This window comes from Quercus lobata, chromosome 11, assembly GCF_001633185.2.
Source record: "Quercus lobata isolate SW786 chromosome 11, ValleyOak3.0 Primary Assembly, whole genome shotgun sequence".
NCBI lineage: Eukaryota > Viridiplantae > Streptophyta > Magnoliopsida > Fagales > Fagaceae > Quercus > Quercus lobata.
In genome coordinates, this window is record NC_044914.1 from 9,381,998 (window position 1) to 9,399,523 (window position 17,526).

At 31.2% G+C, this 17,526-nt stretch overlaps 2 protein-coding genes across 2 annotated transcripts; one reads left to right on the plus strand and one right to left on the minus strand.

Annotated features, from left to right (window-relative positions):
• Positions 1-4,701: 4,701 nt before the first annotated feature.
• On the plus strand, positions 4,702-6,236 carry LOC115968267 (F-box protein At5g07610). The gene has a single exon (XM_031087605.1). It carries the CDS (start codon positions 4,800-4,802, stop codon positions 6,042-6,044), a length of 1,245 nt encoding a protein of 414 aa, XP_030943465.1. The 5' UTR covers positions 4,702-4,799; the 3' UTR covers positions 6,045-6,236.
• Positions 6,237-6,711: 475 nt separating this feature from the next.
• On the minus strand, positions 6,712-14,982 carry LOC115968266 (serine carboxypeptidase-like 18). Its single transcript, XM_031087603.1, has 14 exons — positions 14,651-14,982; positions 13,327-13,472; positions 11,178-11,254; positions 10,950-11,072; positions 10,743-10,845; positions 9,375-9,412; positions 9,102-9,203; positions 8,575-8,661; positions 8,327-8,482; positions 8,143-8,214; positions 7,936-8,054; positions 7,318-7,431; positions 7,090-7,144; positions 6,712-7,005 (listed from the first exon to the last, which is right to left on the minus strand). Exons 1-14 carry the CDS (start codon positions 14,791-14,793, stop codon positions 6,922-6,924), a joined length of 1,419 nt encoding a protein of 472 aa, XP_030943463.1. The 5' UTR covers positions 14,794-14,982; the 3' UTR covers positions 6,712-6,921.
• Positions 14,983-17,526: the final 2,544 nt, after the last annotated feature.

The window sequence follows — 17,526 nt, forward strand, 5'->3', positions numbered from 1 at the left end:
ACAAATAAATTGAGACAGAGGGAGTATAAAAGATAATTTATTTTACATTGTTACACAAGTATAGCAATAACATTAACTTTAGATCCAAGATTATGGGCTCTTTTTTTACTTGGGACCCTAGGCAGTTGTCTAGGGGTTGAGGTGACACTACACCATGGAACATATAATGTTTGTAGTATTACTCAATTTGCTGTAAACATTTAAACATATAATGTGCTGATTTAATTGTTGTTAAAAAATTTTGTGTCTATAATATTACTCGCTAATTTATAGCGGGTTGTTGTCAATTTTATAGTTGATATCCATTCTATAATTTATTTATATTAAAAAAAAGAGTTTATGGACACAACTTTTGCATTACAAGTCACAACTTTTATCATACCATGACATTTTTTCCCCCTTTTTGATAGGCGTACCCGACATATTAAGTTGTTACAAAAAAATTTAACAAAATGAGTGTGGTTCAAGAAAAATTCAAAAAAAAAATAAAAATAAAAATGAAGTCTTAGTTAACAAGTGCATGTTAGCCAAATGTGAACGATTTCTTAATTATTTATAAGTTTGGTGATTGATGGACTAAAATGTGTTTTGAGTAGGAATTGAGTCAAATACGTGCTCAAGTGAATGGGAGGGAGGTGGTTTGTTCAAGCCATATAACATTGTTGGCCAGGTGTTCAGACCAATTGAAATATTGTCAATTTCTTTTTCTTTCTTTTTTTTTTTTTTTCTTTTGATTTCGTCAATTTCATTTTAGTTTTATTTCAGTTTCTCTTATATTTACTATTTGTACCTTTTCCTATATTTGCACGAAAAACTCATGGGCGACTCCAAAACAAAAGTAATGATTCATAATAAAAATATTCAACGGACAAAAAATAATTACCACCCATAATGTCAGGATCAAATAAAGCAATGGGGTCTTATCAAAAAAATAAAGCAATGGGATCAATTCAGCAAAATAAAATAAAATAAAATAAAGCAATGGGGTGAGATGTTGTTGTCGAATTCTCAAATTTCGATTGAGTGCGATTGCTATTTGCTGTCACGAAAAGAAAGGCAAAAAAGTTACGAATTTTGGGGTGTACCTTTTTTCGCGTGGTAATCCATGTGGAAATTTAATTATCATAGCATTAGCATGGCCCAACAACTCTTATTATTACAATGTGGAAGCACTTTTTTCTAGTTTGTAGGGTTGCTTCTTATCCATTTCTGCTACAGTCTAAAGAATTAGAGCATCCGCACTAGAACTTGTATAATAGAAGAAGAGGTGAATTTTACATATTTAAGTTATAAAACTTTTTGCATCAATTCTCTTTTTTCGTGTGTTAAAATAATTAGTATTCTAAAAAAAACAGTGAGTGTGAGTTAAAGAGGTTTAAAACTTATTTAACTCACATTTCCTTAGGCCAAGTGCTTGTAAGGCAAAGGTGGGAGGTGTCTCTCCCCGATATGGGATTGAACAAATCTGTGAGGGTGGCATCGACTCCTCGACCCATTCCTAAAGCGAACAATATCTGATTGGGGAAAGATTTGTTCCTCCCACAAATTGTACTAAATACTAACTACAATGCCTTCAAAAAAAAAAAAAAAAATACTAACTACAATAGTTTCAACTTTTTTTTTTAATAATGTAATCTAATACTACTAAACAAATTCTCATTAAATTAATTTTGATCTTTGCTAAATAAATCTTAATTAGAAACCTTATTTTTTTAATAATTGATCTAATTTAAGTTTTTATTATTTAATATTTATTAATTAAATAATATCATATCATATACTATATAATAAAAGTTAAGTTTAAAAACCGTGATTACGTCAAGTGGTTTCACCAATTGACTAAGGGGTAAAATTTAACAATAATTTAATTTAGATAAAACTTTATTATCTAAGGTTTAGAAATTTAAATTCTATTCAAACTAAAATTCTATTATCAAAAATTTTTCACACGATCCATGTTTTTGTTTTTTATCTTTTGTTCTTCAAATTGCAGCTTACATTTTATTAATTGTTATTAAATTAGTATTTTATTAGGATATTAAGATTCAAAACTGTGCACACCGGAAATGAGACTGTTGGGCTCAATCTCACTTGGGCTCACAACTTATTTATAGGGTGGGCTTTAGGATTTCCTACTTTGAGTCGTTCTTGGCACAGAAACTCAAAGTAATATCCCTCCTTCCTTCCTCAATTACTGTTTTCTCTCCCTTTTTTCTGAACCCCTTTTTCTTCCTCAACTTCTCCTATTTATAGTTCTAAGTTAGTGGGGAGGTCATGATTACTGTCATTGTTAGTGCAATTGAAGGTCCAATATTATCTGTTATAAGTGGATGTTTAGGTGAGAGTAGAATGCAGTGATTATGGTATTGGAACTTGGTTCCAACTCAAGTGAATATGCTCAGTAGTGATGTTCCCCGAATTGCTGAGCATCCTATGGTACGTTCGGACAAGGTTTCATTGATTGTTCGGGAAATTTATGCCGAGCATAGGTTAGGGCCGAGGCTCAAAACTCGTATTTCGTGAAGATAGTTTTAAGCAGAACTTAAAGTGATGGGACCGTGCCATTGGGCCTGAGCCCAGGGCCCATCTGGGTCTTGGGACCTCAGTACCATACAAAAACTCTTGACTAATGGATAAGATTTGACAATAATTTAGTTTAGATAAAACTTTATTATCTAAGTTTTAGAAATTTAAATTATAAGTCAAAATTTAAATTTAGCCATGACTTTTGACTAAGGGATAAGTCAAAACTTATATATATATATATATATATATATATTCAGCCATGACTTTTAGATCCAATCCTTCTTAGTTAACAAGTCACCCCTATAATTAAATCCCACACAATACACCCCATGTTGTTGAATTTTTTTCATTTTTTTTTCCCAAGATGCAACCTACGCTTATATTTTAATCAAATAAATTCATCTTACTAATTGTTCTTTGATTTTGAATTTGTGCACAAGATATCATGGTAAAGGAAGTTTACTATAAAAAAGTAAAAGAATGGACACCCATTTAAATTCTTGGTTCTTTTTTTTTTTTAGGAAAAGTTTTTGGTTCTTTTATGTAAGTTTTTTATTTTTTATTTTTTTTTAATTTAACTCTTTTGTGTATGTTTTGATTTTGGGTTTTGGTTATTATATTTAATTTGTGAGTGTGTTGATTTTTTAATTAGACTATCACTAGGAAAAATTCAATATTGAGGAATTATTTTGTTTATTATTGTTTATGTTGACTAGAGCATAGATTAAACATAACTCAAATAGAAATGATCAAACTCATCTCATATATCATATTAAGAAATTAACATAAAACACAAAGAGAATTTTTAAATATAAAAATATACAAACACATAAAGTCATCGACATTTATCATCATATAACTTAAAGTAACTTTTTAAATTAAAATTATTTACTTATTTTATAATTTATTATTACTATTTATTTAATAATTTAAAAAAAAATTAGCTTACACATGAATCTTCATCAAGTCGTGCATCGCATGGGAATAATATTAGTGTCTATAAATAATAGGACAAAGTTTGGAAACAAACTTAGATGTAGTACAAGACTATAATTTCCTTCAATATCTTTTTATTAAATGTGAATTTAGACAAATTTACCATTTAATTAAATTTCCTTATATCTTTCATGGTTGTATACATGTATTATACATATTTTTTTATACCTTTTTGTTTATTTAGTGTTGGCTTCACCTAAAACTTTTAGCTTTTATCTTTTTGATTTTTACTTCTTCTTTTTTTTTTGTCTAACTTTTCTTTTAATTTAACAAAATTAGTTTTAAAAAAATAGTTTTTAACTTTTTTGTCACACATTTAGCATAAAACATTTCTAAAAATTATATCTCATAATAAAAACAATACAAATAAGCTACCAAAAAATACAAATACCCAAATGGACTCTTTTTTTTTTTTTTGGGATAAAAATAGACTATTAATCTTAACCATTCATTGATGATTATATCTATACAATAGAATTTTACAAATATTTATATATAATGATTATAGCTTTTTTTTTAATTAATAAAAATCAAATGTGTCCTGTTAATGAGTGTTTAGGGTCATTTATTAATGGGCCATTTAAGAAAGAATCAATTACTTTTTTTTTTTTTTTTTGTCTCCAAGAAGAAGTTTCACACACATATATACTTAGATTAGATTAGATTAGAATTTCTATCTTGTATATATATATATATAATAAAAAAAGTACTACTTTCATGGAATTTATAAAAAGTTGTCAAAAGAATTAGTTTTTTTTTTTTTTTTTTTCACATAATAAAAATTCTAAAAACATCTCCTAAATTAGTAGCTTTGGCCATTGATTAACCAACCTTTCCTTACCATATACTTAGTTATCATGGAGAGTTATTATTGATTCTGTTCCATGGAGAGATAGTAAGAATTTAGTTAGTTTAGTTTATTTTTCTTTTTTTAACTGAGTTCCTAGAAAGGCTAACAAGGTTGCTCATGTGCTCAACCGTTAAATTTTTTGGCTTCTTTAATTCTAATTCTACTCGACCTTTTGTTTTAGATGTAATTAAGGAGGATGCTCAAGTTGTATCTTGCTTCTATTAATAAAAGTTTTTATTCTCAGCCAAAAAAACAAAAAATTATCACAATAAAATGTCAAATACAGCCCTCAACAGAATTAACAAATTATTTTGTTCTTTATCGTATAAATGCTTATGTATCACTCTCTCCACTTTACTCTTTCTCCTCTCTGTCTGTGTCTCTCACAAACAAAGCACGCATTCTCGTTTATGTCGGAAACCCAAAAATGCTCACCACCAACTATGGCTCATCATCGGCTGAAACAATCGCAAACAACGAGGATCTGGTGACCCAGATCCTGATTCGTGTACCCGTCAAGCCTCTCCTTCGTTTCAAATGCGTTTCAAAGCATTGGCTTTCCTTGATCTCCAGCTCTCATTTCTGTCACCACCACAACCAGAACCAGAACCACAACCAAAACCAAAGCCAAAACCAAAACCACCACCCCACTTCTCTCTCCGCCGTCATCCTCCGCCGGAACCCATCACTCTTCCAATTGGTTCCTCTCAAACCCACTAAAACTACCACCACCGCTCCCCCCTTCACTTCTCTCCATTTCATCAACCAAAACAGCCCTTCAAATATCAAGATTCTAAACTCTTGCCACGGCTTGTTCTTGTGCCGTAGTGTCCAAGAAAAAAACAACATCATTCACCAAAACAAACACCATTGTTACCACGTGTGTAATTTCACAACCAAACAATCCACAACGCTTCCTAGTATTAAGAGTTTTAGTCCCAACGAACCCATTTCGATATTTGGGTTTACCTTAGCTTTCGAGCCTTCTAAGTCACCGCACTACCAAGTTGTCTGCGTTCGGAGCACTAATGTTTCTGTGTACTATTACCAAATCGAAGTATATTCCTCCAAGACTCGAACTTGGAGAACTTCTGGGTCTCCCTTTGTTGCTCCATTCGATATAGTGTTCGATAATGGGGTGTATTGTAACGGTGCAGTTCATTGGATTTCTCCATCTGGGTCTGCTTTGTATTTTGATATTGAAAGAGAGAAAGTCGAGAAAATGCCGAGGCTTGTTGAAAGTCGGGGTAAAAGAAGGTCCAGATATTTCGGAGAGTCTAATGGGCATTTGCATCTTGTTGACATATGTGGAGTTCGGACTACCAAATTCAAAGTTTTTGAAATGGAGAGGGACTATTCTAAGTGGTTTGTGAAGTATGAGGTTGATCTTGATGAGATCGTGGCTACATTTCCTGAGATGGTGAAGGACTATCTTGATCCTTGTGACTCTTATTATTATGCATTCGTTATAGTTTTTGTTGTTCGGAATGAGAATGAGGAGGAGTCATCACTCTTGTTGCATATACCTGGTAAGATCATATCTTATAATTTTAGGGACAAGAGTTTTAAGAAGGTTTGTGACTTGACTCGCATTCGCAACGAGAATAAGAGTTCTTTGCAATTTGGGTGGTTGGATGCATATCAATTTGTTGAGACTTTGGCATGTGTTTGATGATTTATATACATGGACAAAACTTATGTACTGCAGCCACATGATTAAATATAATTGGAAATATGAAGTACTATTTCGGAATTCGTGTTCCTTATGTTGTAATTATGCACACTTCACACTTGTATGTTTTGCTATTTGTACCATACTTTCTATGTATCAATAATGATTAAATTTCCACTTGTTTGCTTTTGAGTTTGAAGATCATGTGATGAATTTTGTTATTTTATAGCTGTTACCTTTGAAGTGCTTTTGGGTTTCATCCAATTCCCCATCTTTGCTTCCAGTTCCAGAAAATATTGAATTGCTAAGTTATGGTTATTTATAAACTCAACTTCATGTACTGCATAAGCTTTGATAATGAAGTGTGCTATATGTTTGGAAAGGAGATTTTTAATATGTAGTAATATATAATTAGGGAATCAGACTGTTCATTCTAATTTGTTAAAATGTGTCTAAACATACTGCTTACAACTGATTTGATCTTGGAGCAGATAAGCTTCCCTTTACTGCATTACCATATTCTGATATATATATTCTACTTTAAAATTTAACCTTTTATCGTTACACTTACTAGTGATCATAATGTTACACTTACTAGTGATCATAATAGGAACGTAAGCATCGGATTCTTGGATCAAGAAAGACATCATTGTGTTGGGATTGCTGCTTTAGTCCTAAACTAGATCCATATCATTGCATATAACTTGAAAGGGTCTTTAATGGTTATGATCTAATGAGAGAGGAATAAGTGATTTGAGAGAAAGACTTTTCAAAGTTTCTTTATTCTGCACTAACTTTTGAAGTTCAACAAAATTTCATTGTGAGAAAACATGCTTCCACATTATCAAATAACCAAATCAATTTCAACCAGTCACACTTAAATAGGGAAATAGGCCAGCCACCTATCTATCATGGCAGCACACTCCTTAACCATGTATTCTGCAGCAAAGTGGCCTGCTCCCTGTAAAAAAGGAATGAAACTTTGTTTTAGATTTCTAGTTGCAGACAATATTTAGAGGGCAGTTTAGTAAAGGATATTTCTTGCCTTTACAGTCACGTAATTCAAAGTGAAAGTTGTGTCGATCAACTTCTTTGTGTACCTACAAGTCCATGAGAAAGATAACATATTTTAGGATCATGATATCTCGAGATGGACCAAGTGAGAGAGAGTTTTGGGGAGGATAGAAAAAGAGAGGTTTTTCTATTGTTTGGGGGGGGGGGGGGTGGAATGGGAGGGAGGAATTATAAGAGATTAACAAACTTTGAAACCCACCCTGCAGTTTGACCATTAACAGACCATACTCTCCAGCTCTCATCTGTAGTCAAACCAAGAGACGATATCCATTGTTGCGTGCCAATGTGTGGAATTGACATGTCGTGATCACCACTGTAGGAATTAAAAGATTGTGTTAGTCGGTACTATTTTTGTTATTTAGAGGGTGCAACACAAGGCTTGAGAGGTCACTCATCCTAATGCTAATCTCGCCCACGCATGCTTAGCTGCAGAGATCTAATAGGATCCAGTGCATATTGCTAACTTATATTTTCAGTAGTTTTGCTAATTGAGATTTGCTTTCACTATTATTGTTGTGCACATGCTGGTAGATCAGTCAAATTTAGATGGTAGAAGTAAAGGTATGCCTTAATCCCAATAAAAGAAAATTAATAACAAGGAATTGAACTTTTGTTGCCTAGATAGAATTTCTGAGACTCTAGCCCTTATAAAGAGACAAAGCTAATTAGATGTGCTCAATAACTAATAGATTTTGTTAATTTTGAATATTGTTGAAAAGTTTATTTGCAGTTTTTAAGTGAGGAATTTGGGCAATAAACCTGGAATGTCACTGTGAACAATGAAAACAGAAGAGCAAAAGTATCCAGCTGGATTTACCTGTATACCAGAAGTCGCATGTCGGCATTGGTGAGATTTCGATGATAGCTAACAACATTAGTGACAGACTTGGTGTAAGCTAAGGTGGTATTACAGTATTGCCAAAAGTGTTTCGTCCCCTATTTAGCATCACAAAAATGGTTATAGACTTATAGTGATTCTGTGTTATGACTAGTTATTATGATATATGATTAAGAGTGCACATACCGGTCGAATACCAAGAGCCTCTTGGACACTTTTCTCATTCGCCCAGACGTAGCAGAGCATATGATTATAGCTCTGAAAGCAATTAAACCAATATCTTAGATATTTGCTGATACAAATAAGTAATAACACATACAGGTATATACAACACAATTTGTTTGAGAGAGAGAGAGAGAGAGGGGTTTACACGACACCAATGTGTAGAAGTAGGACTAGAAACTGTTGTAGGACTAGAAACTTTTGTGAGAAATCTTCGAACCGACTCTACATCTTCATTTGGTTCTGGGACTGCATTGCTACAATATGGTTCCAAAATTTGTACCAAATTTATGTCACTTGTCAGCTGCAAATTCAAATGACAACCCAATTCTTAGTGAATATGGAAGTTTTATGATGTAATAAGTCTAAATAAGGACAATGTTTTAATCTTCTAACCGCGTCAATAGCAGCAACATCTGATACGCACTGATAATTGCTAGGATCTATATTTACATAATTGCTGTCGCAACTATTTTTGGCTGACTGTAAAGCATGAAAGATAAAGAGTTTGGATGAAATTGCATTGATTAGAAGAGATTCATTAGTAGTAAGAAACAATACAAGCTAATAGGAAGTACTATCAGAAAGGCAAAAAAATGAAAAACAACTGAAAATAATACACATGTTGGTACAGGCTTACGCCATAGAACCTTAAAATCACAACTTATAAGAGTGAATATAATATAATACTCTGTTAGAACCACTGAACCAGTCAGTGTTCAAACAAATAAAGGTTGCTTGTGACTCTTAACATGTAATATAATGCATAGCATGTGTTTTGCTTTATAAAGTAAATGTTTGCATTATATTATGTTTGAAGAACCATAAAGCAACAATTTTATTGGAAGTAATAACAAAAGAAATCAATCTTTGCTTTGAGCCTGACTGGATAAAGCCCTCATTATTGTTAAACATCAATTTACCTCATAGAGTGCATCTGATATGAGTGACAGACGATGAGCATAAGTGATTCTTGCATTCACGTCCGTGTATCCATCTGTCACTGGGTTCCCAAGCACATATCCCTGATGACATTTTCACATTATTTTTAATCAACTAAACTTCGAAATGCAGAATATTCTTCAAAGAATTTTGAGAAGAAAAATGAAAAAAAGTATATAGTTATTCTAGGAACAACATTTTAAAGTCGTTTTCCTTTTCTTTTCTTTTTTTTGAGAAAATGTTAGATCACTTACTCTGATATTTATTAGTGGCAAGCTTCCAGCTTCATTAGCTGCAACACCATGATGAAATCAAATGTCAATTTTAGAAAGAGTATTAGCAAGTAATAAGTGTTCCATTTCCACCCAAAAAAATAATAATAATAAATAAATCTATGCTACTTGGCTTTTGTTCATGTGATAATAAGGGCGGGTCAAGTTAGGCTATTTTGTACCTCATTAAGTGTGTACATGGTGCCACGCTAATATGGTGAGTATTACCATATTAGTCTTTTAGATATATTTTTAGATTTCTAGTATTTAATTTGAATTATGAAATAGCTTTTTTTTCAAATTTAGAGGATCTTACTTATTTTAAACCAAGTTTTAAAATTATTAAATAAAAGTCCTGTGATGGGGAGGTACCACTCGATCTAAAACAGGGATGGACCGAGGATTTTAAGCTAGCGAGGGCCAGAGAATAAAGAAAAAAAAAACCCGCTCCAAATAAATATCCATATAGCATTAAAAAATTATAAATACTCAAAATCGTTGTTTCTAAATACATTAAGATGCAATCAATTACCTACAAAGACAAAAATAAATACAAAATAATGGCTTTTTTTTTTTTTTTTAATACTAGGCTGGCTAGGATTTTTTTTTTTTTTTTTTGGGAAGTTAGAGCATTCATAGTATTTTATCTATTTTACCACTTCACTTTACAATACATCCGATATCAAATGTTCTATTTTTTTTTTTTATCACTTCATTTAAAATAATATAAACAACTCATTAAAATAATAAAGGAATAGAGAGAATTTGAGTTTTTTAATTGAAGGAAGAGATATAATCTTAATAAAATATTGTATTTTATTTTTAACAACTTGTTATAATCAACTGATATCTATACCAGTTTACTATGGTTGCAAAAATTTTAGATTTAGTTTTTCCAATAACACATGATTTTTTAGTTTTTTGGTGGTAAACTAATTTATTTTGCTAAAATACAACCACCATTGTGAATGTTTTTATTATTTTTGTTAAGTTTTTGGATTGGATAGTTGCTATTTGGGTTAAGCTAGCTAAACTTGTTAAGGAGAATGAGGGCCTAAGGTTTTGGAAGGAGGCCCAACTACAAAAATCAAATATATAATAACTAAAAAAAAAAAATGGGACTAGGGGAGCCTAGGCCCCTTGGGCCCCCACCTGGGTTCGTCCCTGATCTAAAAGGTTCGATGGTAAGAAAAGTTGAGACCTTTCACCAAAATTTTTCATTATTTTCAATAACTTTACCTAATTATTAGGTTAGGAAAGCCAAGTATTGATGACTTGGGTCTTTAACAAAAGAAAGGCATAAGAAGAGTTTGAGTCGAGAAAACTTTGATCCTCTTCCATAGATATTACCTATCACTATATTTTGCACAATTATTGGAATAGGTATGCCAGAATATGAGTCACCACCAATATAGATTTGATTTTCCAAAAATTGAGGGTGCAATTCCAACCACTGCATATTGAATAAATTTTGGAATTAATCACTGGATAAAATTTGATTAAAAAAAGCATCTTTTTAGCTAAATATATTCTATTGGTATCCACTTTCTTACACACCTTTCTTAGAAACTCATGAGTTTGTGCCGCAAATTGGTAATCATCCGAATAATAGGCATCTAAGCTTTCTGAATAAGAGAATCCAGCACCAACTGGTCCATCCATATATATAATATTGAGACTCTGAAAAACCATCATCATATTTCAGTAAGATGGATTAAAATTTTGTTACAATTAGGTTGACATAAAATGTGCATAAAGATCAAATTAACGCAATTAAATTCATACCTGCGTCCATGCCCATGGGTTATCTTTAAGTGTTGGTAGGCTTCCATTGTAATCTCCAAGTGTGAAGGTTATTGGACCTATATAATATGAGATATACATTTAGAAGATTGTTCTTCACAAAGGAAATATCATTTGTAAATCACACACAATATATGTTGCCACAAGGACCTAATTGAAATCTTGAATCCTTTACAAATTGTCCTTTCTCTCTCTCTCTCTCCCCCCCCCCCCCCCCCCAAAAAAAAATGATTGTGTTTGGTTGGCATGAATATGAGGTGAGAATTTAATATTTTTAAGAGTTGTTAAAATTAGGAAGTTTAATCCCAACTAGGCCAACTAGAAAAGTTTATTATCTTCGAATAAAATATTTAGGGTTCAAATCTCGCATACACCATAAATCAATTGGTGTCTTCCAATGATAAAGAGCAATCATCATAAAACGGATCCTATAAATTAAAGTTCAATTGTATTTATAAAAGAAAATTAAAATTTTTGGAATATCGCAATTATCACAGTCCATGGGATTCTAAAGTCTCATTCAAAAGTTAAGAATTTTAATACCATCTACCACACTTAATTAAAATTATAATAAATCATGCCCAAAACTAGTTGACCTTTCTTCTTCAAGTCTCACCTACCGTGGATATATTGTTTTCACCTCATGAAACTAATATAAAATTCATAAGATTTAAAACTAGATTTTTAACCCCTACTAACATTGAGATCTAATTTATTAGGAATTCAAAGACTCGAGTTTAAACTCACATAAATCTTAAGAATAGTTGGAACTTGGAAATACTTATGTTGGCTTTAGAAGTTGGAGATTTATAGGGTTTTAAGAAAAGACTGCTCTGTATGGTTTCGGTCCTGAAATTATTCATGCACTGTGGATGAGGCCCTAAAATAATAAGACAAGCTCAAGCTCAAGCCCAAGCCCAAGCCCAAGCCCAAACCCAACTCCTAAATCAACCCAAGTCTAGAAATTCGACTAAGGGTCCGTTTGGATACAGCTAAAAACTGAAAACTGAAACTGAAAACTGAAAAACACTGTAGCAAAATAATTTTTAAATATGTGAATAGTACCGTGGGACCCATTTTTAATGAAAAAGTTGTTGAAAAGTGTAATTTGTGGGTCCATGAACAGTGCACAGTATGCACTGTTCACGGAAAAAGTCAAATATTGCTGCTGAAAAGTTGCTGAACAGTAACAAAATTGGCCAAAATGCATGGAAAAAAAAAAAAAAAAGCAGGCTGAAATGGTTGAAAACGCAAAACGTGCGTTTGGGAAACACAAACGCGCTTCCCAAACGCACCTTAAGTCAACCCAAATGTGATCCATTTTGGTGGGCTGGTGTGGGTTTGTGGGATAAAATAAGTGATAAGAGAATTCCCGTCCCGATATGCCAACAAAACAAAACAAAACAACATTTTAGTTTATGAAAAAAGCCATTTTATTTATTTTACATAACTAGTTTTACAACCCCATTAATATCCCATTTTTTATTTTACAATACACTACATTAAAATGATATTATATTTTAACGCACACAAGCAAGTTGTAAAAAAAAATTTACACAATGCTACATTGGGTATGTAAATATACATGACACTGTAGCAAGTTGTAATTATTTTATTTATTTATTTTTTTGTATGTTATCTTCTTCTTTCTTCTTTTTTCTTTTTTGGAATACTTCAATAGTGTTATCTATTTTGCAATTTTTTGGGGTTTAAATTAAGCCAATGGGAATATTCTTACAATTAGTTTATAGATACAAATTTTTTCATAACTATTGATATGACCTATTATAATTAGTGTATGATAAAAACAATATAGATTTTGGTGTGTGTAACAGTGATATTAATTTATTCACAACCAATTATAAAAAATGAGAAAGGTGGAGATACATTTTTTCAGAAAAATTTATTGTCAAACAAATTATCAAAATAAGGAACTAGACTGCAATAAAAATTCTTTTTTTTTTTAATGAATCATTTAACCTCTAATAAAGATGGATATGACAACCACTACGATATATATATATATATATATATATAATAATAATAATAATAATAATTTGATACCCAATTATTTTTTCATTAAAATGAATAAATTATAGAATGAGTAAGAGTAGCATATATATATACATACCACTTTCAAACATAAAACCAGCGATACTAGAGCAACCAGGGCCTCCAGTCATCCATAACATCAGAGGGTCTCGTGTAGGGCTCCTTTGGGACTCAATGAAGTAGTAAAATGTTTGCACGGTCTCATTATCGCCTACACCAATGTATCTACATGTAACAATATCCAACAAAAAATAAAATTAATTAGTGTCTACTATTTATGCATTATTAACATTTTTCTAGATGATAAAATTCAAGGGCAATGTGATGAATTTTAGCACACCAAACACAAACAAACAAAAAAACCACTTATATTAGATGTTTCAAATGCCAAAAAAATTACAAATAAAGAAATAATATTGAAATAAAGTGGTAAAATAATAGAACCTATATTAGATGTCTCAAATGCCAAAAAAAGTTTTTATTGCTTTCTAAAAAAAATTGAAATTATTTTATTACTTTCTCTCTCTTCTACTAATAAAGAAAAAATTTTGAAAAGAAAGAAATAATATTTAAATTAAGTTGTAAAATAATAGAAGTTGTACAGCATTATAGATGCAATTTTGTGGTGAGAATTATAGATATTAACCCTATTAACAAAGTACAAAAAAGAACTTGCACTTCTTCTGGCCATGAACAATATACTAAGCTTTGCCACGGATAAAATTTGAAGAAAATCAGAGAGAGAGAGAGAGAATTTGAATTTGTGTTATGTGTCTACATTTATGTGGGGACCACAGTGTAATTATCCACTTAATTTTTTTTTTTTTTTTTTTGAGAAACAAACATAGACACACACAAGAGAGAGGAAAATGGGTTCTAACATAAAGGCACACCATAACTCCAGTCAAAAGTCATGGTAACTTTTAAGGGAGGGTGGTGCAAGTTATAATAAAAAAATATAAATAATTTGACTAATTATTTATATTTTTATAATAAAAATTGTTTTTAATTTTAAATACATCTATGTATTTGCATGAGTTATATACTAGTTAACATAAAACTTTGACACAAAAAAAAAAAAAAAAATAGAACTCTGTTAATTTTTTGAACACTTTTGCACTGCAAGAGTATACGTATGCATGTATTACATGTTGTTGTTGTTGTTTTTTTTTTTTTTTAATAATAATTTGACTAATTATTTATATTTTTATAATAAAAATTGTGTATAATTTTAAATGCATATATGCCTTTGCATAGGTTATATGCTATTTAACATAAAACTTTGACCCAAAAAGAAAAAGAAAAAGAAAAAAAAAAAACTCTTTTAATTTCTTGAACGCTTTTGCAGTGCAGGAACAAAATCTGACCGAGCTAGAACTACAATGATGATGATAAGAACTTACCCAGTTTCAAGGGTGAATGGAAGGTCACCGGTATAACCAGGTAGAGAAGTGACAATTGTTGAGGAGTTTGTGGCTGAGATTGCTACTACTAAACCCAATAGAAGAAGAAGAAGTAGAAGCAACCCATTTCTGAATTGAATCATGGTTGCTTTTGCTTTTGGTGCCACACTGAATGAATTAGTATTGACCAATATTTTTCGGTTTATATTTAAAGATCCCAGAATCAAACATCTATTCTTATACAACTAACCGCTGCCTTCTCATCAATCTTTAATGTCATCTGTCATCTGTAACTGTAAGTCTCAGTTTGTGTTGCTTTAGAGTTTAATTAGTTGGGCTAGAGGTCAAAGGTAACATTCCCTTTTTTCCTTTTCTTTTTTCTTGAGGACAAAATTTGTGACAAAACTTAGTCCCCAATTACCTGGCATTCACCTAACCAAACTACTAGGAAGTCGCAAAAGCAGAATAAAAAAAATCACCTCACTTCCCGAGAAGATATGATCAACAAAAGATGAAATTGTAGCTAAATAAAAAGGATACAACCTAAAGATTCGTATAATTAGGGAGGTGTATAATCTTTGCGGTCCATTGCATCCTTGACAAATTATATGTTTTTGGGACGAATGCAAAGAATTTTATTAACAGATCATAAACAAAGGACTAAAAGACTTTTTTTTAACGGGTCATTAAGAAACTTAAATTAAACAAAAGGAAAATGTTAAGGGCATTGGTTTAAGAACTAGGAACTATTTTAACGTGAATCTTAATACCGACAAAAAAAACACACACACACACAAATATACATGAAGATTTACAATTTTCTTCTATGAGTTTTCATATTTTAAAATTATAACATGATAATTTATTATCAATTGTCGTTAGTTATTGTTAATGTGGGTAGGTGTGATCAGTTTATTTTGTTAATTAAGTTTGTATAATATTTTTATTTTTATACAATTGTCATTATTTGTACAAAAATATTTTAAATTAAATGACAAAACTCAATTCATTTGTACTGTATTAATTATTGACCTATATAATCACATTCTTTCATACATAAATAATACATTAAGTGTATCTTAATCAATCAAATCCTTTAACATCATTAACTTTTAGCATATTTTGTTGTATGGAGATAAATGTGAAGAGGGTGGTCCCAACTCCCAAATATTGAGATGAAGCCACAAAAAAGTTGAAAATATATATATATATATATATATATCTTCATTATATATAACAATTGGTTTGTTGAAGTTTGAATTCTGTTCAATCTTCATAGGAAGCTCAGGAAATACCGCTAGATCAAGAGGTCGTTGTAATTAGGAGAGTCAAATCTTCTATATATATACCAGACATCGAAAAACTATTAAACAGAAAAAGTTCCATTGTCTTTATTTTTTTTATTCCAATATTTGCATAAAAAATTTTGGAATGGAAAGATTAGGTTACCTACAAAAGAATGATGGTTGGCAAGTTGAAAGTTTGTTCAATACTTTTTAGGTTACAAATGCTCAAGTAGTCACGTGTTGAATTAAACAATTTTGATAAAGATTAAATCCTGGATTTCATTATTTAAAACATGTAGCATTTTAATAGTTTTTAAACATTTTAAAGTTATAAATTTTTTTTGATACAAAATAAAAATTCTACTCTATCCTAATTTAAGTGTATATGTGTGTGAAACTCCTTCTTAGAGACTTGAACCCCAGCTTTTACCTCTCACACCCCACAAGTACTTATACTTTTGAAGTGACTATCAAACCAAGGATGTAGGTACAAATTTTCTCAATTACTCTCTCTCAGTCTCACCGTTAATTCAACTAATAAATTTATCTTATTAATGAAAATTTTCTGTCAAGGGATTGATAGTGAAGTGAGATATATGGGTCTATTTGATTTGATATTGACTTGTTAACATCAGTATGGACTATAGAGTGGCCAAACAAACACACGGGACGGGCCAACACTCTTGTTCATATGGCCCACGCTATTTGCATATGGTGGAGTCACTCACACAAGGTGTTACGACTTACAAGTTGCGGAAACGATGTTATTTGACGCTCTAGCATTCGTGTTGTAAAAAAAGTGTATATTTTACGGTTTTTACCATTCACCTAATATTTCAATTTCTATTTTTACATACAATTCATTAAAATAATATAAATTATATCAACAAGTAATATAAAAAATTTGGTTTCTCTCTCTACCCTTCCATCTCTCTATCTTTCTTTTCTTTTTTCTTTTTCTTTTTTTCCCTCTCTTTTCACGTTAAAATAATATTTTTGTATTACATCCTTGTGAACAGTTGGTAAAAAATTATAAAAACCAACCCTTGGATGTGGGGCAATTTGGCCTTGTTAGTTGCTAAAATAGCAAGTAGGGGCTTTTTAGACCCTCAAATGCTAGTGCTCTTACTGTGTCAGCCCTAACCGTATGGCTTGTCACGTTAATGGCTTAAATCTATGCAAAGTAACAAGGTTTTGATACAAGATCCCATATATCTACCTTAGAAATTTTGTCATGCCATTAGATGTTTACTCCATCATCAGTGCCATGTCAATGATACAAGATCTTGTCATGTCAATCAACAGAAGGTTTTGCCATGTAAGATATTTCAAACTCAACTTTTCACCTTTAGCTTGAAGGGGTGTTAAACATATTATAACCCAAATGGCCCAAATTGCTTATTAATTCATCACACACAATCACACAACGCCTATAACATAAAAATCAAATAAACTAATGCTAAAAAGGCCTTGCAGGAGTGCAATTGAGGTTGGTTGTAGAGATTCACCTTTATCATTTTTAGTTTCTTTCAATGACGTGGATATGGATATTAGCTCACTAATCATCTACTTGGAGACTTGGAGTAGTAG

Bases quoted from the DNA above. Each gene is read 5' to 3' on its own strand.
- LOC115968267 (XM_031087605.1), top strand. From the start codon at position 4,800: ATGCTCACCACCAACTATGGCTCATCATCGGCTGAAACAATCGCAAAC.
- LOC115968266 (XM_031087603.1), bottom strand. From the start codon at position 14,793: ATGATTCAATTCAGAAATGGGTTGCTTCTACTTCTTCTTCTTCTATTG. The intron at 8,055-8,142 runs GTATGTGCACTC...GATGCTAAATAG, and splicing joins AGGCTCTTGGTATTCGACCG to GGGACGAAACACTTTTGGCA. The intron at 7,432-7,935 runs GTAAATCCAGCT...TAATTCCTACAG, and splicing joins ATGCGACTTCTGGTATACAG to TGGTGATCACGACATGTCAA.